This window comes from Pogoniulus pusillus, chromosome 23, assembly GCF_015220805.1.
Source record: "Pogoniulus pusillus isolate bPogPus1 chromosome 23, bPogPus1.pri, whole genome shotgun sequence".
NCBI lineage: Eukaryota > Metazoa > Chordata > Aves > Piciformes > Lybiidae > Pogoniulus > Pogoniulus pusillus.
This window is the reverse complement of record NC_087286.1, coordinates 6,692,704-6,716,360: the sequence shown is the minus strand read 5'-3', so window position 1 is coordinate 6,716,360 and position 23,657 is coordinate 6,692,704. Positions and strand designations below refer to the sequence as shown.

The window sequence follows — 23,657 nt, the reverse complement described above, 5'->3', positions numbered from 1 at the left end:
ACGGTTTAGTGGCAACCTGGCAGTGCTGAGTTAAGAGTTGGACTTGATCTTAATAACCTCTTCCAACCCAAGGGATTCCATGAGTCTAAGCCTCATGTTCCTACATTAAACAGTTCAAAAGTCAGGTCTGGCAGGAAGGACCATGTCCATTTTCTCATCAAACACAGAATAACCTCTGCTGTAATTGCTTTGGTGAGGTGCTGGAGCTGTTTCAGACTCCCAGGGAACTCAGAGAGGCTCCCAGGGAGCTTCCTTCACAGCACTCTGCTCCCCTGCCCTGCTGTCCTCTCTTGGAAAGCTTCTCCTGACATTTAATGCTATTTCCTCTGCTATAATCTAAGGTCACCACCTCCTATCCCTGGGGGAGGTGAGGAAGATGTTTGCTTTCCCCTTTCTTCCTCTGTGCAGAAGCCTTTTATGTGCTGGCAGGCTGGAACCATGCATCCCCTTGATCTTGCCCAGACCAGACGGCTTCTCTGCCCAGCCTCACGGATCACGAGTTCACTGCTGCTCTTGGACCACCTCAGGACACAGCCTGGTGTCTGCACAGGAGACCTTTGCACTTGCTACAAGGAGCTTTATGGCAACCAAAGAATGCTCTCATTATTGATGTCTGCAGCCCAAGATATTCTGGAGAGAGGACAGGCAGCCCTTAGGAGGGAGGCGGCAAAGTCTCCACCTTGAATCATAGGACCATAGAATCAGGCAGGGTTGGAAGGGACCACAAGGAGCAGACAGTTCCAACCCCCCTGCCATGCCCAGGGACACCCTACCCTAGAGCAGGCTGCACACAGCCTCAGCCAGCCTGGCCTTAAACACCTCCAGCCATGGGGCCTCAACCACCTCCCTGGGCAACCCATTCCAGCCTCTCACCACTCTCCTGCTCAACAACTTCCTCCTCACCTCCACTCTGACTCTCCCCACCTCCAGCTTTGCTCCGTTCCCCCCAGTCCTGTCACTCCATGACAGCCTCAAAAGTCCCTCCCCAGCTTTTTTGTAGCCCCCTTCAAATCCTGGAAGGCCACAAGAAGGTCACCTGGGAGCCTCCTCTGCTCCATCCTGCACAGCCCCAACTCTTTCAGTCTGTGCTCACAGCAGAGCTGCTGCAACCCTCTGAGCATCCTCCTGGCCCTGCTCTAGACACAGTCCAGCATCTCCACATCCCTCTTGTAATAGGGGCTCCAGAACTGGCAATGCAAGAGTCATGGAATGGCTTTGGTGGGAAAAGATCCCTAACATCATCAAGTCCAACCATCAACCTAACACCTCCATGGCCAATAAGCCATGTCCTGAAGTGAGGAAGCAGAGGAGCAGTGATTTGCCAGCCTGTGATGCTAAGGACATGGCTTGCTGTGTTCTTGCCATGTTCTGGGTGATTCTCTGGGCTCTCAAGCAGGTAATGCTGAGGTTTCTGTGGAGAAGGTTCTCCTGGTATCCAACCTGAACCTCTCCTGAGGCAACCTGAGGCCATTTCCTCTTGTTTTGTTACTTGCTGTGTGTGAGAAGAGACCATCCCCCACCTGGCTCCAGCCTCCTCTCAGGGAGTTGCAGATAGCCAGAAGGTCTTCTCTCAGCCTCCTCTTCTCCAGGCTCAACAATCCCAGCTCCCTGAGCTGCTCCTCACCAGCCCTGTCCTCCAGACCCTTCCCCAGCTTTGTTGCCCTTCTCTGGACCCGCTCCAGCCCCTCACTGTTCTTATTGGAGTAAAGGGCCAAAAATTCATCCCAGACTTCCAGGTGTGGCCTCAGCAATGCAGAGCAGAGTGGGACAACCACATCCTCAGACCTGCAGTGTCCCAAAGCACTGTGACACATCACTCAAAAGGTAAGCAGTGCCATAGCAATGCTACTTCTACCCAATTTTATGCTCCTACTTGAACCCTTCTCTACCTGTGGCCACCACTGAGCAAAGAGTTCCACTCAGGAAATGTGCATTTGGGTATTGAAAGCCAGCACAGGGGAGGAGTATTCTTATACCCAAGGACCACCAGAGGTAACCTCCCAAACATTCAAATGCTTTATAGCCTTTTCCATGAGAAATAAGAAGAGAAAAGGAGTCAGTTTTGGAGAAGACCAACTGATGCCCTGCACAAACTGAGCTTATCCTGCTCAGCTGGCCAGAAGGCTGAAACAACATCCAGGAGCACTCAGCTGCAGGGAGAAAGGAAGGGAGTTGTTCCAGAGTGCCTGCTGAAACCACAGCACTGTCGCACACAGTTCCCCTGGAAATGATCTCTCAGATCCATTAACTGTGACTCTTCCTCCCCCCCTCCTCTCCCTCCCATCCCAGCTTGACCTGCAGCAGAAGCAATGAGAAAGCAGAAAGCTTCTCTGGCCAGATTCCATCCTCTACAGGGGCAAGCAGACCCTGAGGAGCACCAGACCCCATCCTCATGTTGCCCTCAGATCAGCTGCTGTTGTTGATGGAGTTCAATAAGGTCAAGGGCCAGGCCCTGCACTTGGGTCACAACCACCTCAGGAATGGTCCAGGCTGTTGGGCAGAGGGGCTGGAAGCTGCCAGGCAGAAAAGGACCCTGGAGGTGTTGGTTGATAGTGGCTGAACAAGAGCCAGGCTGTGCCCAGGTGGCCAAGAAGGCCACCAGCATCCCAGCCTGGATCAGCAATGGTGTGGCCAGCAGGAGCAGGGCAGGGATTGTCCCCCAGGGCTGGGCACTGCTGAGGTCACATCTCAAGTCCTGGGTCCAAGAATGACATTGAGGGGCTGGAGCAGGTCCAGAGGAGGACAATGAAGCTGGCAAAGTGTTGTGATGAGCAGTTGAGGGACCTGAGGCTGTTGAGCCTAGAGAAGAGGAGGCTGAGTGGAGACCTTGTGGCTGTCTGCAAGTCCCTGAAAGGAGGTTGGAGCCAAGTGGGGTTGGTCTCTTCTCCCCAGGAACAAGCAACAAGACACAAGGAAACATCCTCCAGTTACCCCAGGAGAGAGTTAAACTGGACATGAGGAGCAATTTCCTGCAGTGGTACAGTCTCCATCCCTGGAGATATTTCAGAGCTGTGAAGATGTGGTGCTGAGGGCCATGGTTTAGCGGTGCCCTGGCAGTGCTGGGGTCATGGCTGCACCTGATGATCTTAAAGGCCTCCTCCAAACAAAATGGTTCTATATTTATTTTGCCCTGCTGGTGTCAAACACCTCTGAAGAGCAGCTGGCCCAGCCAGAGTGTCCATGAGATGCACATCTCTCTGTAGGTGCTGCCCTCCACTCCGAGGAGCCGCTGATAACAAAGAAGCCTCATCTGAAACCAGACACCAGCTTCACACAACAGATTTGGGGGTGGGGGTGGGGGGGATGGGACAGGAAGATGTTATTTTTGGCTGCCTGCCTACAACCATAGAAGCCACCACTCTCCACCCAATAGATTTGTGTTAGTGGCTCCTGGGGGAGGCACAGGCTGGAGATTTCCATCAGTGTTTGTAGGACAAACACATTTTGAAGCCACAGATAAGAGTCTGTCGTTGTTATCTTCATGCAGGCTTGCAACAAAACACATCTCTCCTCTGAGCAACTTCTGGCTGGGGGCCCAGAAATGAGGGTGTAAAGTCGTTCTGGTGCAAACTCCCTCAGATTTCAGTGAGTACCTACAGAGGCTTCAAAAGCCAAGCTGGAAGAAGCAAGTTGGATGAAGAACCAAATAAGGAAGGGGCTTCTCCAAGTCCCCCCCTGCCCTGGGGTGACTGACAGAGCCAGAAATAGCACACAGGTTATTTTGGTGTGGAGCCATCTCCATCCTCAGCCATATAAAGGTTAAGCATCTAACCTGATGTGTTGTTCAAAGCTCTTTCTATAGACCACACAACAGCAACCAGCAGCAGCCAGAAATAACCTCACATGGGCTGAGAGAAGAGGTCTGACTGACAGATCCTGACTAGAGAAGACACCTCAAGGAGTCATTCTGAAAGGGATGGAGAAGGTGAGGTTAGCCCCACCTGCTGCTCTGGGGGTCAGGAGGCCAGCAGCACACCCACTCTCCAGCTAGGTTGGTTCTCCCATGCCATCACCCATGAGGTGCTGGAGAGGGTGCAGAGAAGGGCAACGAGGCTGGGGAGAGGTCTGGCAAACATGAGCTGTGAGGAGCAGCTGTGGAGGCTGGAAGAGAACTCTGAAATCCTCAAGCCCAGCTGCCCACGAGACTTCACAATTCCACCACTACTGCCAAGCTACCACCACTAAAACCCATCCCTCAGCACCACATGCACACAGCTTGCAAACACCTCCAGGGATGGTGACTCCACCACAGCCCTGGGCAGCCTGTTCCAGGGCCTGACAACTCCTCTGTGATCCAGCCTGAGCTGCAGCAACACCAAACACTTCTGTTACTGACCCACAGTCAGCATTATCTTCTCACCACTACCTTCCAGCCCAGCCCCATCCTAATGCCTGAGTGCTCAGCCCTCCTGAGACCACACCTGGAGTCCTGTGTCCAGTTTGGTCACCACAGTACAGGAGGGACATTGAGGTGCTGGAGCAGTGCAGAGAAGGGCGATGAGGCTGGGGAGAGGTCTGGCAAACATGAGCTGTGAGGAGCAGCTGAGGGAGCTGGGGGTGTTTAGTCTGGAGAAGAGGAGGCTGAGAGGGGACCTCATTGCCCTTTACAACTACCTAAAAGGAGGTTGCAGTGAGGCTGGAGCTGGTCTCTTCTCCCAAATGACTAATGCCAGGACAAGAGGAAATGGCCTCAAGTTGCATCAGGGGAGGTTTAGGTTGGCTGTTGGGAGGAAGTTCTTTCCTGAGCAGGTGGTCAGGCACTGGCACAGGCTGCCCAGGGAGGTGGTGGAGTTGCCATCCCTGGAGGTGTTCAAAAGGAGAGTGGCTGTGGTGCTTGAGGCTATGGTCTGGTGATGAAGGCTGCTGGGATGAAGGTTGGACTGGCTGCTCCTGGTGGTGCTTTCCAACCACAGCAATCCATAGTGATGAGATGTTGTGCTGAGGGCTTTGGGTTAGTCAAGGACTTGTCAGTGTGAAACTAATGATTGGACTGGAGGAGCCTGAAGGGCTTTGCCAATCTGAGATATTCTGTGATTCTGTGAAGTTCTGTGATCCACTGCAGCAGCTTGTGGCTGGCAAGGTCCTGACAAGAGATCCCCTGCACAGAACCAGAGCAAAGATAGATGATCCTTGAGGTCCCTGCCAACCTAAACCAAAGGTGAATATATCTAACTAAGGGTCAGAAGATTCAGGCCATGGTGATCTGAAGGAAATGTTGGCTTCAAAAGTGTGGACATTACTGCCTGAGTGGTAACTGAGTGGAAAGCTGGGGAGGGACTATTGATAAGGTCTTCTAATGACAGGATGAGGAGGAATGGGTTTAAACTGGCAGAGGGGGAGTTCAAACTAGATGTTAGGAAGTTGTTTGCAGTGAGACACTGGCACAGGTTGCCCAGGGAGGTTGTGGAGCACAAGATCCTGGCTCTAGAGATGCCAGGAGCTCAGTGTGGCTGAGGTGTCCTCTCAGCAAGGGCAGATCTGTGGTTAGAGCACACACTTTGGAGTGGTGTGGGCACCTCTGGGCCATGCCATCCTCCCAGCTGCAGCCAGTCAGCTCCAGCACTCCTTCACTCCTTCTTTTTCTGGGCATGGAGGAGAGACACTGGGAGGTTTGACACGCTGCTCACCTGGAGCTGAGGGCAGCCCCAGGGAAAAGCATGATGGAGAGAACATCTGTGGTGGAGGTGTGTGAGATAGAGCAGAGGGAGGTGGAATTGGTTCTCCTGGAGGACTAACAGTGCTGATCATGAAGGCTGGCAGCAGAATGGAAGGCAGTTAGGCACCAAGCTGGGAAAGGAGTTGCATGCCTATGTCTTATAGGTCTCTTCCACATGATATGGACTCTCACCATGGTCCCAGTGGTGGCTGTTAGGCAGCAGGTTTGGTTGCCTTGCCACTGCAGCAGGGATGAGTACTTCATTGGCTTGGCAGCAGAAACAGGACAACTGGCAAATGGAGGGACTCAGGGAGCCACCTGGGCTGTCTGCTCCTACTCTGATCCGCCTCTGACCTCTCCTCCACCCAGCCCTGCTCACGGGTTAACAGTTCAGCCTCAGAGCCCTCATCACCCTGGGAAGCGCTGAGTCAGGGCAACCAAGCACACACCCGCATTGTGCCCTTAAGGAGATCCTCTTTGTGTTCAGCCTGCTTGGCACAAAGCCAGCGTTGGATCCTCACCTGAGTGCTAAACAAGGGTTGACTCTGTTCCCTTTCCACTAGCTGAAGCATTCTCCCTTCCCCCTGCTCCTCCATAAACCTGAGTCATCTTTTGCTGAGGAGAAGCTAAGCGAGGAGCATGCAGCAGCTGTAACTTTGAGCTGATTTCCCACCTCCAGCCCTACACAAAAACGTGTGCCAAAAGCACCTGATGTTCAGCTGGTTGATCACAGCCACACCGTGGATGACACCAAGGGCTGCAAAGGCTAAATCAGTGTGAAAACGTGGGGAGGAGAGAAGGGAAAACACCAAACCCAAATCACCTCTTGCAGAGCTTGCTTTGAACCCTGATGATAGATCTACTGAAATCTCAGAGCTTCAGACATCACCAATTTGCATTATAGAATCATAGAATCAAGCAGGTTGGAAGAGACCTCCAAGATCATCCAGTCCAACCTAGCACCCAGCCCTAGCCAATCAACCAGACCATGGCACTAAGTGCCTCAGCCAGTCTCTTCTTGAAGACCTCCAGGGACAGTGGCTCCACCACCTCCCTGGGCAGCCCATTCCAATGCCAATCACTCTCTCTGACAACAACTTCCTCCTAACACCCAGCCTATACTTTCCCTGGCACAGCTTGAGACTGTGTCCCCTTGTTCTATTGGTGGTTGCCTGGCAGAAGAGCCCAACTCCACCTGGCTACAGCCTCCCTTCAGGTAGTTGCAGACAGCAATGAGCTCTGCCCCGAGCCTCCTCTTCTCCAGGCTGCACACCCCCAGCTCCCTCAGACTCTCCTCATAGGGTTTGTGTTCCAGGCCCCTCACCAGCTTTGCTGCCCTTCTCTGGGCACCTTCCAGCACCTCAACATCTCTCTTGAATTGAGGAGTCCAGAACTGGACACAGCACTCAAGGTGTGGCCTGATCCTTCAGGAGTGGCCCCAAATCCACAGCTGAACTCAGCCCTGTGCTGTGGTTTGAAGACCTCAGCCTGCCAACATGCTCATCACCCCTTCCCACCACTGCTACTGCCAGAGGCATGAGGGACACTCCCTCCTTTCAGTGTCCCCCCCCCAACATTGCTCTTGTGTAAAGGCTTTCAGGAAGGCACTGGTTGCACAAGGCAGGCAGCCACAGAAGGAGCGACTGGAGCATGGCTGAACGTGGTCTGGAGAAGCATCTGGAAACGGGGGGGGGGGGGGGGGGAGGTTGTCATCCAACCCAGATCTCTCCATCTGCCCAACCCCTTCCCATCCAGATGCAGCTCAGGATGAGGAGACCAGGAGCAAGATGTGCCAGCTGGACTTCTCCCCTTTCCCCCCCCTGCTGGCTCTCTCCTCGTTCCAATGGCACTGCCTGACATCAGCCGAGCTGGTTCTGGCCCTTGCGCGCTCCGCAGGAACCCCTCCGATTTACGCCAGCAGAAGGCTTTGGCCCCCTCCAGCTTTGTGGTTTCCATGATGAGGTTAAAGCAAATCAGAGAGAAAATCTGCTCCCAGGAACGAAACAACAACAAGCAAAAAAGAAAACCACCCCAACCCCAAACAAACAGGCTCGGTTGTGGCGGCAGGAGGCTGGCGGAGACGCAGCGGCGGTGGTGGGGATGGAGCTGGTGTTCTGCAGAGGCACAGGATGCTGGTGGCATGCTCCAAGGCTGGTTAACAGTGCTGTGACATGAGTCAGAGCCCTGCAGCCATAGCCACACTCACTTGTATGCATACACCAGCTCTGGACCAAGCAAACCTTGCCTCCTTGGCAGCTGAAGACTGGGAGGCCAACCAAGTTCTATGGGGTGCAGCATCAGATCATTGAATCATAGGATGGTAGGGGTTGGAAGGGACCTCTGGAGATCATCCTGTCCAGATCCCTGCTTTACCATAGGAGCTTGCCCAGAATCACAATGGCCAGGATGGGTGTCCAGATCCCTGTTTTACCATAGCAGCTTGCCCAGAATCACAATGGCCAGGATGGGTGTCCAGATCCCTGCTTTACCATAGCAGCTTGCCCAGAATCACAATGGCCAGGATGGGTGTCCAGATCCCTGCTTTACCATAGCAGCTTGCCCAGAATCACAATGGCCAGGATGGGTGTCCAGATCCCTGCTTTACCATAGCAGCTTGCCCAGAATCACAATGGCCAGGATGGGGGTTGGAATCTCTCCACACAAAGAGATTCCACAACCTCTCTGGGCAGCCTAGGACAGGGCTTCAGCAGCCTCACAACAAAGGAGTTTCTCCTCCTGTTTAGAAGGAACCTCTGAGGTTCTAATTTGTGCCCATTGTCCCTTGTCCTGTCCCTGGGCACCAATGACAGGAGCCTGGCTCCATCCTCTTGCCCCAAATCATCTCTGCCCACTGTAGTCCCTTTAACTCTTGCTGAGCATTGATCAGATCCCCTCTGGGTCTGCTCTTCTCCAGGCTCCACAGCCCCAGGGCTCTCAGCCTTTCCTCCTCGCAGAGACACTCCAGGCCCCTCAGCAGCTTTGTGGACCTCCCCTGGACTCTCTCCAGTAGCTCCCTGTCTCTCTTGAACTGGGGAGCCCAGAACTGGAAATGGTTCTCCAGATGTGGCCTCACTGGGGCAGAGCAGAGGGATAGGAGAACCTCTCTTGACCTGCTGCCTACACTGATCCTAATGCACCATGGCTATTTAGACTGGGAAAACATTTCCATCTCCATGCCTCCAGATTCATCTCTCTCCCCTTTTATCCTTTTGTAGGAAAAAGAAGCAGCAGCAGCAGCAGCCACTTCTCCAAATGCTGAGAGTCTGCTTCCATCACCACATGCCCTCTGTGCTTTTTCTGCACATACACAGTGAGAAAGGTCTGAAAGCAAACAGGAGGTCAAAGGCAGAGCTAAATCCCAGCTCCTGCTCTTCTCTCCTTGCTGAAGAGACCATTTCACAGCAACTAATTCACTCAGAATAACCTTCAGGGCACTGGAAGAGAACACAAGCCCAGAGAAGACTTTGGAGGTCCCACCTGGGGGAGGTTGAAAGCATTCCTAAGCTGATGGCTCCTGTTAAACCAACAGGTCCAGCATTTGAAGCTCCATGTGTTGGTCACCTTTTAGCAGTTCCACCTATTTCATCTCCCTTTTATTTCCCTGCCTTTTTTGCTGTTTTCACTGAGCTGAGTGAAATTGCTCACCATGAAACAGACACCCTCCATAATATTGCTTTATTGATCTCACTCTTTGAGTGCAGCCAGGAGGAAAAAGGTTGTTGCTTCACAATCACTCATCCTAGCTGGTGCCTCAAAGCTACTTTAGCTCTGTGTCTGAAAGGAGAGGTGGTTTTGGATGTAGGAGCCAAGAAGACAGTTAGGATAGCATGGAGGAGAGGCAGAGGTTTGGGCAGTGAAAATGGGATAGGTGGAAATAGGATGTGAAAGTCATGGAGATCAGTCCAGCTGAAATTTAGGCTGTGTCTTTGCAAAACAAAAGAGGCTCCTGGAGAAGAGCAGGCATCACCTGATCATAGAATCAGAGAATCAACCAGGTTGGAAGACACCTCCAAGATCATCCAGACCAACTGTAGTTTAGTTCAGAAAACCAATGAATGAATTGCTCTACAGCTCAGCCTATGGTTTCCCTCCATAGACAACCTCAGGAGCTTCAGGCCTCACTGTATCACTAAATAAAGTGATTTAGAGGCCACAGAATCACAGATCTGGGGAGGCTGGGAAATACCTTTAAGACTATCAAGTCCAACCTCTTGCCTAGAGCCTACAATCCCACCCCTACTGCTAAGCTACTGCCTCTGAGCCACGTCCCTCAGTGCCACATCTCATTGTCAGGTCTTGTGGGTAAAAGGAACAACACTACCATGGTCTGGGTGCCAAGTGAGCCTGGGCACAGGTTGGGCTCAACCTTGTCTTGGGGTGTTTCCATGTGCTTGCAGGCAGTGGGCTGAATGAAGCCTCTTGTGGCTTCCAGCCTGGTCAAAAATGGTGATTATTTTTCTTCCTAGCCTTGAGAAAGAGAAGCCAACCCCCACCCCCCAGAAATGACAGAGCAGGGTGTCAGCAAGATCACAGAATCATAGAATCAAGCATGTTGGAAGAGACCTCCAAGTTCAGCCAGTCCAACCTAGCACCCAGCCCTGCCCAAGCAACCAGACCATGGCACTAAGTGCCTCAGCCAGCCTTGGCTTCAACACCTCCAGCAAAAGCAACTCCACCACCTCCCTGGGCAGCCCATTCCAATGCCAATCACTTTCTCTGCCAAAAACTTCCTCCTAACATCCAGCCTAGACCTCCCCTGCCACAACTTGAGGCTCTGTCCCCTTCTTCTGTTGCTGCTTGCCTGGGGTGGGAGATGAGCAAGATGAGATGGAGCAGGGCAAGAGCACAGTGCAGGAAGGTGTGAGCAACATTGGGTTCAGAAGATGCTCCCAGATCCAGCAGTCCCACAGCTCCTGAGCAGAGCAAGGTCAAGGTGCTTCCAGCTTTGGAAACTCTCCAGAGCTAAGAAATGTTCCTCTCTGTGTCTGCTACCAGCAGCATTCAGAGGATCACAGAATGGCTTGGGTTGGCAACCTGGGACAGTGGTGAGTGTCTAAGATGGGCTCTCTTGGGGTGCTGCAATCCCTTGAGTACTCAAGGCAAGTAAAACAGGTGAATAAATCAAGCAACAAGGCAATGATGAACTGACCTCTGCTATGAGGACAGGCTGAGAGAGTTGGGGCTCTGCAGCATGGAGAAGAGAAGGCTTTGAGGAGACCTTGGAGTGGCCTTCCAGGATCTGAAGGGGGCTACAGGGAGGCTGGAGAGGGACTATTGATAAGGTCTTGTCATGCTAGGATGAGGAGGAATGGGTTTAAACTGGCAGAGGGGAAATTGAAACTAGATGTTAGGAAAGGGTTGTTTGCAGTGAGGGTGGTGAGACACTGGCACAGGTTGCCCAGGGAGGTGGTGGAGCACAGAAGCACCCAATGTGATCACATTGGGTGCTTCTGTGCTCCACCACCTCCCTGGAGGTGTTCAAGGCCAGGTTGGGTGAGACCTTGAGCGACCTGTTCTAGTGGGAGGTGTCCCTGCCTATGGCAGGGGATTGGAGTTGGATGATCCTTGAGGTCCCTTCCAACCTAAACCATTCTGTGATTCTATGACTTGCTAGAAACAAGGGATTTACAGGTCATCCAGAGAGATGGCAGATGTCCCATCCCTGCCACCATTGCAGGTCAGGTTGTTTGGGGCTCTGAGCAACCTCCTCTAGTTGCAGCTGTCCCTGCTGACTGCAGGGGAGTTGGACTGGATGACCTTCAAAGGTCCCTTCCAACATAAAGCACTCCATGATACTATGAATCTAAGTCCTAAACGTTGACAGTGGCCCTCAAAGTCCCTCTGGGTCTCAGTGAATTAATCATTTATCCTCTGCTACGTGCCCAGGAGGTGGCAGTTCTCTACCACCTATCTGCTGCTCCTCACCAATTGCCTCATCCCTTGACCCGTGGTGATCACAAGGTAGATTTATTTTTGCCCAGCACTCACTTTTCTGGTCAGATACAGAGCAATGGAGGTCCCAAGCCAAAGTTCAGTGACAAGAAGCTTTCCTAAGGACACCCAGTGACATTCAAACCAGCTCCTCTGAGGCTGCTCCTCGCTCTCAGTGTGGCAAGACCATGCAGATAAACACTTGGAGAGAGGGGAAGGGAGACTAAAGTAGAGATAACATCGAGCAGCCCTGATCAGCACCAGGGCAGCCATGTGAAAAACGAGATAACCAACTTGCCTTGTGTGCTGACACAGCAGCTCCTGCCTTCAGCCCTTGCCCCAGACACCCAGCTGGGAGGAGGTCTTTTCTGAGAGGCTGAGTTTCCTTCTGGTGAGCTGCTCTTATCTGACAGATGCTTGAGACTTGCAGTTGTTGTGGTGGAAAGGCTCAAACACACCAAAGAGTTCTGGACTTGGAAGGATCATTTATTCTGCATGTTCATAGAGGCAGCACTGAATCATGGAATGGTTTGGGTTGAAGGGGCCTTGAAGATCATCCATTTTCAACCCCCCCCTTGTCGTGAGTAGGGACAGCTTCCCCTAGCCCAGGTTGTTCAAGGGTTCATCCAACTTGGCCTTGAACACATGCAGGGAGGGGTCATCCAAAACCTCTCTGGGCAACTTTTTCCAGTGTCTCACCACTCATCTCTTTGGTAGGGTCAGAGAGATGGGCTGGGGAAGGACAACTGTGTTGCCTTGTCCTGCCTGGGTCAGCACCTTCATCACCATGGCCATAGGGTGAGAGGTTTGGCTTGACCACTGAATGTGAGCAACAGAGCAGAAAGCAGATAAGTAGATATCAACTGGGATGTGTCTCAGCTTGACCAGGACAATTCTGGATCTTGGGAGTCCCTGTTTATGTCTGTATTGGTAAACAGAAGGACTGGCTCCTGTCCTCTGGCCTTGAAGTGGCAGAGAACATCTCCTGTCTACAAACCTAAACTCATTGCTTCCCCCCAGAACTGAGAGTGCTTTTTTGTCCAATACTCATGACCTGTGCTGTTCTGCACCACCACTTGGCACTACTCATCTGCTCACAGGAAAACTCTGCCAAGGAGTGCTTAGTGATCAGATGATAGGGCTGATGCAGAGGAGATTCAGAGGTAGGATGGAGCCTACACTGAGCAAAGTGGCTTACCTTGCTGTAGGTGTATTTATTGCCAAGGACTGGGAGGTAGAGCAGGGCTGACAAACAGAGGATTTATAGAATCATTTTGGTTGGGAGAGACTTTTAATCTTATTGTGTCCAGTCGTTAACTCAGCACTGCCAAGTCACCACTAAGTTGTGGCCCTCAGCACCATATCTCTGATCACAGCATCATGTCTTTGATACCCCTCCAGGGATGGGGACTCCACCACTGTCCTGGGTAGCCTGGACCAGACCTTGACAACCCTCAAGGAGAAGAAATTGTTCCTCATGTCCAACTTAAACCCCCCTTGGGGCCATTTCCTCTTCTCCTGTCACTTGCTCCTTAGGAGAAGAGACCAACTCCCACCTGGCTCCATCCTCCTTTCAGGGGAGTGAATCATAGAATCAAGCAGGTTGGAAGAGACCTCCAAGCTCATCCAGTCCAACCTAGCACCCAGCCCTATCCAGTCAACCAGACCATGGCACTAAGTGGCCTGAGTGGCAGAGAAGAAGAAGGGCTTTATGCCAACCTCACAGCACACACTGTGCACAAGCACAGTGTTAGGACAAACCTCCACACATCACTGTTCACTCATCCCTTCTTGTTTCCACCTCTGTGAGCCAATCTCTCCCTCGTATGTCTCAGGGATTCATCCAATCCTCTGCTGAGCAGATGTCAATCACTGAGCCAGCTACAAAACTTCTGCTGCATTTATGTTCTATTTTTCTATCTTAGTTTCTTGCAAGCTCAGTGACTTGTGTCAGCTCATGGAAGGGTGCACATGGTCAAGAGAGAAGAAAGGAGACAGGAGCATGTTCCCTGGGCTGCTGAAATTCTTTGCTCTAGGAATGCTGGAGGTGTGGGAGGGAAAGTGGATAAAGAAGTCCAAGGAAAAATGGATAAAGAAGTCCAAGGAAAAATGGATAAAGAAGTCCAAGGAAAAAGGAAGATTTCAACCACCACCTGAATGTTCTCAGAGGGATCTGTGTTACAGGAGGATTAAAGTATGATCTGTTAAGAGGATGCCATCAGTGCAAAACATTTCCTTTGCCAGAAAATAGGGTTTGAGACTAAGCTGAGCCTCTGAAGGGAAAGGAAAACCCTAAAACACAGAGCCCCTCTAATCCCTGGCCAGGGTCACCCTGGTCTCTGTGGAAATAAAGGGATTAATGCTAAGCCAGGGACATCAAGCAGGAGTTTGGGTGTTTGCTCCTCATGACAGCAAATCCCTGTCTGACTCGGCAGGTGAAATTTCAGCCCCAGGGGTAACTACTGCCACGTTGTGAAAGGAGCCACACAAAGATCAGCTTTAACAGAGCAGCTCTTGCAAGGGCAGCTGAGGTTTGAGGTGATGTGGGTTGAGGTAGCCAGGGGGTATCACAACAGCCAAGTGAATGCAGAGAGGGAAAGCAAATTGTCCACGATCAGACCCTGAAAGCTTGAGATGAACCCAGTGAGAACTGTGGGGCTGGCAAGCTGCAGAGTCTAGTGAGTACCTACATCCGTGCTGGACATCATCACCCTCTACCAGAGAAGTGGGATGAGAATGGCAGCAAGGACCAGTTCCCAGGTGCTGGGCTACTCCATTCAAGAGAGATGTTGAGATGCTGGAAGGTGTCCGGAGAAGGGCAGCAAGGCTGGGGAAGGGCCTGGAGCAGAGCCCTGTGAGGAGAGGCTGAGGGAGCTGGGGGTGTGCAGCCTGCAGAAGAGGAGGCTCAGGGCAGAGCTCATTGCTGTCTGCAACTACCTGAAGGGAGGCTGTAGCCAGGTGGGGTTGGGCTCTTCTGCCAGGCAAGCAGCAACAGTTGGCAGAGGGACCAGGGGCAGAGCCAAGCAGCTGTCTCTGCTTGAGCTGTCTGGGTTTGGGCTAGGGGCTAGTCCTCACAGACACACCACCCAGGCCAGAATAATCCCACTTACCACAAAGCACTGCTCTGGGGCTATTTCTAGGAGGCCAGAAAGCAAACAACAACTGCCTGGATCTGAGAGGCACACCTCAGATTTCATTTCCTCCAGCCTTGCCCCCTGTTGTGCACACAGTTGCTGCATTGCTTTTCCTCTTCCTCACGCTGGGCTCCTCAAGAGAGACAAGGGAATACTGGGAGAGCTCAGTGATGCCTGGGAAGCTGCTGAAGGGCCTGGGGCATCTCTGTGAGGAGGAAAGACTGAGAGCCCTGGGGCTGTTGAGCCTGGAGAAGAGCAGACTCAAAAGGGATGTCCTCAATGCTCAGCAAGAGCTAAAGGGACCATGGAGCACAAGGGGCTGGGGCCAGACTCTTGTCAGTGGTGCCCAGGGACAGGACAAGAGGCAATAGGCACAAACTTGAACCCAGGAGATTCCATCTGAACAGAAGGAAACTTTTTGTTGTGAAGATGCTGAAGCTCTGTCCCAGGCTGTCCAGAGAGGTTGTGGAGCCTCATTGTGTGGAGAGATTCCAGCTCCTTCCCCCTGCCAAGGCATTGTGATGCTGGGCAAGCTGCTGTGGGTGCTCCTGCTTTAGTGTTGGGGTTGGACTGGATGATCTCCAGAGGTCTCTTCCAACTCAAACCTGTCTATGACTTTATGCTTCTATTACTCTGTGGTTCTGTGAGTCTGTGACTCTGTGCTTTTATGACTCTCTGATTCTGTGCTTTTCACAGAATATCTTAGACTGGCAAAGCCCTTCAAGTCCAGTCATCAGTTTCACACTGACAAGTCCTTTAGTTAGAGATATTCATCTTTGGTTTAGGTTGGAAGGGACCTCAAGGATCATCTATCTTTATCACAGTATCACAGTATCACCAAGGTTGGAAGAGACCTCACAGATCATCAAGTCCAACCCTTTACCACAGAGCTCAAGGCTAGACCATGGCACCAAGTGCCACATCCAATCCTGCCTTGAACAGCTCCAGGGACAGCGACTCCACCACCTCCCCGGGCAGCCCATTCCAGTGTCCAATGACTCTCTCAGTGAAGAACTTTCTCCTCACCTCCAGCCTAAATCTCCCCTGGCACAGCCTGAGGCTGTGTCATCTTGTTCTGGTGCTGGCCACCTGAGAGAAGAGAGCAACCTCCTCCTGGCCACAACCTCCCCTCAGGTAGTTGCTCTGGTTCTGTGCAGGGGATCTCTTGTCAGGACCTTGCCAGCCACAAGCTGCAGTGGATCACAGAAATTCACACAATCACAGAATATCTCAGATTGGGAAAGCCCTTCAGGCTCCTCCAGTCCAATCATTAGTTTCACACTGACAAGTCCTTGACTAAACCAGATCCCTCAGCACAACATCTCATCACTCTGGATCACTATGGCTGGAAAGCACCACCAGGATCAGCCAGTCCAACCTCCAGCCCAACATCCTTCATCACTGGACCATAGCCTCAAGCGCTCCTGAGGCTTTCCCCCTTCCTGATCCCAGGATCTCCCAGCAAAACCCAGCCCACTGGGGTCAGACTTGGCACTGGGCAGCTGGAATTTTCTTTGGCTTAGGCAGGATGAAATCCCAGCCCATGCATCACCCTGGCGGGGGAGGCTTGTTTGCTTTCTGTTTGGCGGTGGAGTGTTTTATAGTCCCAGGATATCTGCTAATCCTCCAGTACAATAACAAACCCAGCATCTGATGGGGCAGGGACAGGCAGGCTCCCAAGAGTGTGCAGGGGAAAGAACATTTCAGACATTGTTTCCCTGCTCTTGGAGCCTGTCCTGATTGAATGAAGTTTAGGCAGCTTGTTGGGATTTGCAGGATCTCTATATAGGATCGGGTTATTATTAAGGTTCTTTTCAGGAGGGGTTGTCTCCTGAAGCAGAACATGATGAGCATTCCCTTCCAGTTAGAAATCATTCAGCTTCATATCCTTTCCTGGCCTGTAGAGATTGGGGTCTGAGCAGAGGGAAAAGGAACAAGCCGAAGAGTGAAACACAGTCTCAAGCTTTGCCAGAGGAGGTCTAGGCTGGATGTTAGGAGGAAGTTCTTCACAGAGAGAGTGATTGGCATTGGAATGGGCTGCCCAGAGAGGTGGTGGAGTCGCTGTCCCTGGAGACGTTCAGGCAAAGCCTGTCTGAGGCACTTAGTGCCATGGTCTAGGGCTGAGTGCTAGGTCAGACTGGATGATCTTGGAGGTCTCTTCCAACCTGGTTGATTCTATGATTCCAGCTGGCAGCTCCTTAATCCAGCTGCTTTGCTACTTGAGAACCCATGTCTTGTCTGCATGGTGATCTAAGCACCACTCTGTTGCCTGCCAGCTTTCTGATTTATACCACCCCTTCTTATCAGAGACTCACACCAGTGCTGGGGTGAATAGGAACTGGGACTTTTTCTGCAGGGGGTCAAGTCCAGCTTGTCTCTACTTTGGATCAGCAAGGAAAGCCTCAAAATTCCTTAATGATACCCCTAGAATATCTCTGTGGGGACTACATCCTCTCTGCAAGACTGGAGGGGAAGCTTCAGCATTGCTCAAGCAGCCTGAATGGGGAGGATCATTGGTTGGGGAAACATAAGCTGCAGCAAACAGAAAGGGATCAAGCCCCTTCTGCTGCCAAAATACATGCTCCATATGTTCAATACCTCCTGCAAGGCACCAAGCACTGCTGAAGCACAAGACCTTCTACACAAAGTGGGGGGTCCCTTTTGCTCCCCCACATAGACCTTCCCTGCATCGTGCTGAGCTCAGCCAACAGTAGTTAATCCCTCCAAACTGGAGCTATTCTAATCCAAAGCCCTGCAGAAGGCTGGAGCTTTCTTCTTTCTCTTCCTTTTCCTTTCCCTTTTCTCCTCTTTCTCCACCTTTTATCCTTTTGCCCATTTCCCCCCCCCTTTACTCCCTTCCCCCTTTCTTTTCTCCTTCTCCTTTTCCCTCTCCTTCTCTTTCCCCCTCTCCTCCTTCCCCCTCTCCCTTCCCCTTCCCCCTCTCCTTTTGCTTCCCTTTCCCCTTCCCCTTCTCCTTCTTTCATTATTATTGTTATAATTCAGAATATTTCCTCCAATGGGAGACAAACTGTGGGGGAGGCTACCAGCCTAAGACTTCCAAGAGAAGGAAGCAAAGTAAAACCCAAAGGAATCAGCAGAGCAAACCATGGAGCTTTTGGCTGGGAGTGGGATATGGGGAGGTTTTTCTGCAAGGAGCTCCTTATTTTGTCCAGATGAAATCATAGTGCCTACATCTTAACTTCCCCTGTGCTCTGCTGATGCCAGATCCTACTTTTCAATCTCCTTTTGCACACATCTTCTTCTCAAGCCCATGTTTGCAGGGTTATCTGGCTTAGGTCAATTTTGTTTCCTTGGCCTTTGGACTAAATAGTGGAAAGAACTTACATTTTCCCCCTCACCCTGCCAGATTTCAGGCACAAAGTGCTCAATCAACAAGCAAAAATTCCTCTCACTGTTCAATCATGATATTCCCAGGGAAATGCTGCAGGGGGGGGGGGTGGTGGGAAAGAAGCTCTCTGCTATTCCTGAGGAGCTGGAGGAAAGCAGAGCTTCACCAAATACTTCACCCCACACCAGAGACCGCCACCTGCTTCTCTCAAATGCCCCTCAAAAACTCAGAGCAGGGATTGCTGATCTGCCTATGGATTTGGTGTGGCTCGTGGTGGGACCAGGATCTCTGCATGGACACTTTCAACTCAGAAGGGGACTCGCTCCTCCAGCACTTTTCTCTCTGCTGAATGTTCTCACCTTGTGAGGAGAAAGTTCTTCACTGAGAGAGTCATTGGACACTGGAATGGGCTGCCTGGGGAGGTGGTGGAGTCGCCGTCCCTGGAGCTGTTCAAGGCAAGGTTGGACGTGGCACTTGGTGCCATGGTCTGGCCTTGAGCTCTGTGGTAAAGGGTTGGACTTGATGATCTGTGAGGTCTCTTCCAACCCTGATGATACTGTGATACTTAATGCAAGGACACACAGCCCAGAGAGCTTCCAGCCTTCTGCCCCATGATCTACCAATAGCACAGGCAGGCAAAGAACCTATTTCCCATCCCTACTTCAGCACTTTTGCTTAAAAAGAAAATGCCTTTGCTCTCATCTTTGCTGGCTGACAAAAAGGATAACAGAATCAACTGCTTCAGATTTAGGAGGGATCACAGCATCCTAGAACCATTGAGGTTGGAAGTGACCTTGGAGATCATCAAGTCCAACCGCTCGTCCAGAGCTCGCACCCCACTACCACTGCTAAGCTGCTACCACTAAACAACGTCCTCAGCAGCTTTCAAATCCTTCCAAGGATGGTGACTCCACCACTCACCCTGGGCAACCTGTCCCTGACTGCCTGTGAACCCTGTGTGTGAAGAAGATGCTCTGAGCCATCTCGGCATCGCCAGCGCTCAGCCGCCGAGCTGCGCAGAGCCCCACATGGAAGCTCAGAGCTCTCAAGAGTGAAGTCTCCCAGTCTCAGACAGACCAACTGTGCCCTGGAGCTCTGGCTGCCCCAGTCTGCAGGAATCCTCCTGACTCAAACCACACAAACGGAGCTTTGCTTTGCTCTGCTGGGGGAGTAGAAGGTCAGGTGCCACTTTTAGCTTAGCCCAAATGCGCCGCAGAGCCCAGCTCCTAAATTAAGTCCTTCCAAGCCCATCCTGCAGCTACTGGCATTGAGTTGTTTTTGTGGGTGGCTCTGGCTTGTTTTTTGCTTGTTGCTTCTAGGGGGAAGCCACTTGGCGACTTCTAGTGGTGCCAACACGTGAAACACACTCGGACCCACCGCTGAATACCAAGGGTCTCTGTAGGTAACCCTTCTTACAGCCCTAGCTGCCAAGACATCACCCTGCTGAGACCTGCAGCCAACACCATGCCCTGCTTCCAAAATCGAGTTGGTTTGAGAAAGAAGCAACAGCAAAAGGAAACCAAGCTCTGGGCACCTTGCAAGTCATAGAATCATGGGATCAGAGAATCAGGCAGGGTTGGAAAGGACCACAAGGATCATCTAGTTCCAACCCCTCCTGCCACAGGCAGGCACACCCTACCCTAGTTCAGGAGAGAAGTCCTTCTCTGCCTTGCAAGACTCCCGGTTTGATGACGTGAGGATGGCCTTATTCTGCCTGAAGGGATGTCAGAAGGGACATGCAACATCTCTGAACTGTCAGAACTACTTTGGAAACCTTCTGGCGACTCCTTCAGCTGGTGATGGTGGATGGATTTGGAAAGAGAGGGGAGAGTCTGAAACGTTCACTTCAGCTTGAGCCTAATTAAACCCGAGAGGGTTTCTAGCAGCATGACTCTAAATCAGTACAGGAGGGGATCAGACAGCAGCAGAAGGGCTCTTGTACATCCTTCATCTAGCTCTTCCCACCTAATTCCCCTGTTTTCTTGTCCCTGGCAGAGCTCTTCCTGATTTATGCCTAGTTCCATCTCACCCTGAGCTGGTTACAGCTGCTCCAGCCATGAGTTCCCTGCTGCTGTGGAGCAGATTAGCTGGGATCTGAAAGTGTCTGTTGTGATGGGGGCATCAAAAAGCAAGAACCTCCTGAGAACATGAGGTAGCTAACACTTGGTTCCCTGGCTGGTCCTCTGCACCTTCTGGAAGTACTGGGATGCACCGGGAGAGGGGAATAAGCTGGGAATGGGACTTGGAGATGCATTCTGCAGCCTCACCTGTCTTTTCTTGCTCCTGAATTGTGTGGAGCTCCAGTCTGGCTGTTTCATGACCCTGATTTTCACCAGCACCATCAGAGACACCAAAGCTATCAGGACTTATGGTGCTGACTTCAACAGCAGCAGCGGGGCTGTGGAAGCGGCAGGGCAGCAGGTGCTACAGGACCTACCCTGTCAGGATACGACCCCCAAAGTCAAACATGGTCATGGAGATGATAATCCAGCCCCAGAACGGGGGAGAAACCTCAATCATCACTAAACCCTCTTCAAGTAGTCCTCCTTGGTTTCTTATTTTGGGGTTTTGAAAGGTTGCTTGGAGATAGAGCAAGATGGGGAGGGACTGCAACGACGATTGCTTCTCCTCACTTAGTGATGTTTCCCTCCAGCATGATGCTGGACGTGCAGGGGAAATGTTCACCCTACCAGCCCTGCACAGAGTCCTAAGTGGTGCCTGCTAAACCCAGGAGACAGGGCCCAGGGTGTTGAAGGATCAAGAAGGACCTAACTAGAGCCAGAATCAGGGTGAGCCTTGACCTTTCAAACTCTCTTTCAAACACATCTCCATCCCTCACGGAAAGCAGACACCGCTTTAGGTGGTGGTGCCCCTTCCTACCCCAGAAGGGGCTGGGAAATTACAGCAGCAGCGGCGACGGCAGGGCTGGAGAAGGCAAACAAAGCCCATGGCAAAGCAGCACACCCGGCAGCGGCTAACCTCTGCTGGCTGATTCTGCATGACATTTCCCTTCGCTTCTGCAGGAGGGCTACGGAGAGCGCCTGGGGCTGCAGAGAGGGGTCTGAATTTCCCTGCCTAGTCTCCATCATCACCACCAAAGCAGTTTGGACCAGATTTTAGCCCTTTTCTCTAGGTCTGGAAAGATATTTCGCCTCGGTGTGTGGCAGCAACAGGTGAAAACAGGGCCAGAGAGTGAAGGGTTAATACTACTTTTCACTCTGCTGAGTGTAAACTGTCTGCAAACCCTGCACTCCAAACCCTGCGCTCCAAGCTCCTCTCCGGTTTGAATCCCACAGAGGAAAGCAGTCTGGGTTTGGTTTTTTTTTGGGGGGGCTGAGATTAGGCAGATTTGCAGATTAACCGACAAGGAAATCTGCAATTTAGGGTGTTTGGGGTGGGGAGGGGGGAGGTGGTGGCGTTGGAAATTGAAAGGAAACAAAAAAGGGCGAAAAGTTGCTCTTTTCTTAGAGATGCCTCTGAAATGGTCTCTGTGATACCTTTCCCTGTCAAACTTCACTCCTCTCTCCTATCTGATTTTAGAAGGGCTTGGAAAACTCTTTGGAGGAGGAGGGGGGGAGAGGGAAAGCAGAGACATTTTAATTTCATCTACTGCAGCAACCCGGAGACCCAAACTGCACTGCCGGCGAAATAAACCAAGAGGGGGGGGGGGAAAAAAAAGAAGCAGCGACAACTTCCCTCAAACATATTCCCCCCTCAACCAAGGTAAAAAAAAAACACCCATCCCAAACCAAAGCCAGCAAAACTTCCACGTTTAAAGCAAAAAAACCACCCAAACTCAAAACCCCAGAGCCGAAGCTCTAAATCTCAACCTTTCGCTTGCTAAATTCTCGAGACGGTAAATTACTCATCAAGGAAACATCATCCAAGAAGACAGAAGGGAAAAAAAAAGTGGAAGGAGAGGTGGGGAGGCTGGGGGGGGGGGGGGGGGGGGAGGGAAGGAAGGGAAGGAAAAAAAAACTCACCAAAGCGTAGACTGAACTCAAGACGGAGCAGCAGAGGATCAAACCCAGGCTGTGATAAACCAGATATGATCCCATATCCAAGAGGCTTCTTCCAGCATCCAAGCTCCTTCAGGGAAGTAGGAAGACGAGAGATCTTTCCAGCTCGCCGGCTTGCAGATGATTTCTCTTTCCCCCCCACCCCCCCCCCCCCCACCCCCCCCCCCCCCCCCCCCCACCCTCCCCACCCCCCCCCCCCACCCCCCTCCTTTTTTTTTTTTCTTCTTCTTCTTCCTTTTTTTTCCCCTTCTTTTCCCAGAATTTGTTTGATTGTTTGTTTGTTTCCCCAGTTTTAGCCGGAGAAGCACATGACGAGGAGCGGAGCCTCTCTCTGGCTGCTTCTTCTTCTCATGGCTGGAGATGATGCGAGCAGCTCCTCCGGCGCGACCCGGCAGAGCCCCGTGCGAAGCGGGAGTCACTCCGCTCCCTTTCGCGGCGCCGCAGCCCTCGGTGCTGTTTGTTTTCCATGGGCATCTGTCTCGGAGCAGGGCAAAATCGCATCCATATGGTCCCCCCCACCCCCCCCCCACGAACTGCTGCTGCTTCTCCTCCTTCTTCTCGGCTTCTCTTTTCTTTTTCCGAGGCAGTGGGAAGTTCAAATCAGTTCTTTGTCAAAACGCAAAGGGCTCAGAGAGGGGAAGAGAAGAGAGAGAGAGAGAGAGAGAGAGAGAGAGGGAAGGAAGGAGGGAGAGGAGGGAGGGAGGGGTGGAAGGGGTTGGGAGATTGGAGAGGGTGGGGGAGGCTTTTAACCGCTGCTTTATTTTTAGAGCCAGGCGTTTTTATCTGTTAGGTTTCAGAGCGGATTTTAGGCTGCGAGGGGACAAAAAGAAAGCAACCACCAAACTCCCTGCCTTCATGAAATGAATTAATTAACAGAACTAACCCCAAACTCAGTTAATTCGTTTCGTTAACTCATGGAAAAGGAAAAAAAAAATCCCTAACCCAAACCCCATCATTCATTCAATGAATTAATGAACAATCCTTAATCCAAACCCAGGAATTCAGTTAATCGATTCGTAAAAAGAAAAAAGTCCCTAAGTCCAAACCGATAATTAAATTAATTAATTTAAAAAAAAAAAATCCCTAACTCAAACCCAATAATTAATTAATTAATAAAAAAACCCCCTAACTCAACCCAATTAATTAATTTATTAATCAATAGAAAAATCCCTAGCTCAAACCCAACAATTAATTAATTAATTAATAAAAAAACCCCAACTCAAACCCAATAATTAATTAATTAATTAAAAAATCCCTACCTCAAACCCAACATTTAATTAATTAATAGAAAGATCCCTGACTCGACCCCAACAATTAATTAATTGATAAAAAAAGCCCTAACTCAAACCCAACATTTAATTAATTAATTGATAAAAAAAGCCCTAACTCAAACCCAACATTTAATTAATTAATTGATAAAAAAATCCCTAACTCAAACCCAACATTTAATTAATTAATTAAAAAAAATCCCTAACTCAAACCCAATAATTAATTAATTAATGAAAAAAAACCCTAACTCAGCCCAATTAATTAATTAATTAATCAATAGAAAAATCCCTAGCTCAAAC

The 23,657-nt window shown here is 51.1% G+C and overlaps 1 protein-coding gene across 1 annotated transcript in view; it reads right to left on the bottom strand.

Moving 5' to 3' along the window:
- PTH1R (parathyroid hormone 1 receptor) overlaps positions 1-22,217 on the bottom strand; it is a 106,363-nt gene extending 84,146 nt beyond the window's left edge. The window contains exon 1 of the mRNA XM_064162937.1: positions 22,054-22,217. Within this exon, the coding sequence (XP_064019007.1) occupies positions 22,054-22,128 (75 nt within the window). The 5' untranslated portion in view covers positions 22,129-22,217. The remainder of the gene's footprint in view (positions 1-22,053) is intronic.
- Positions 22,218-23,657: the final 1,440 nt, after the last annotated feature.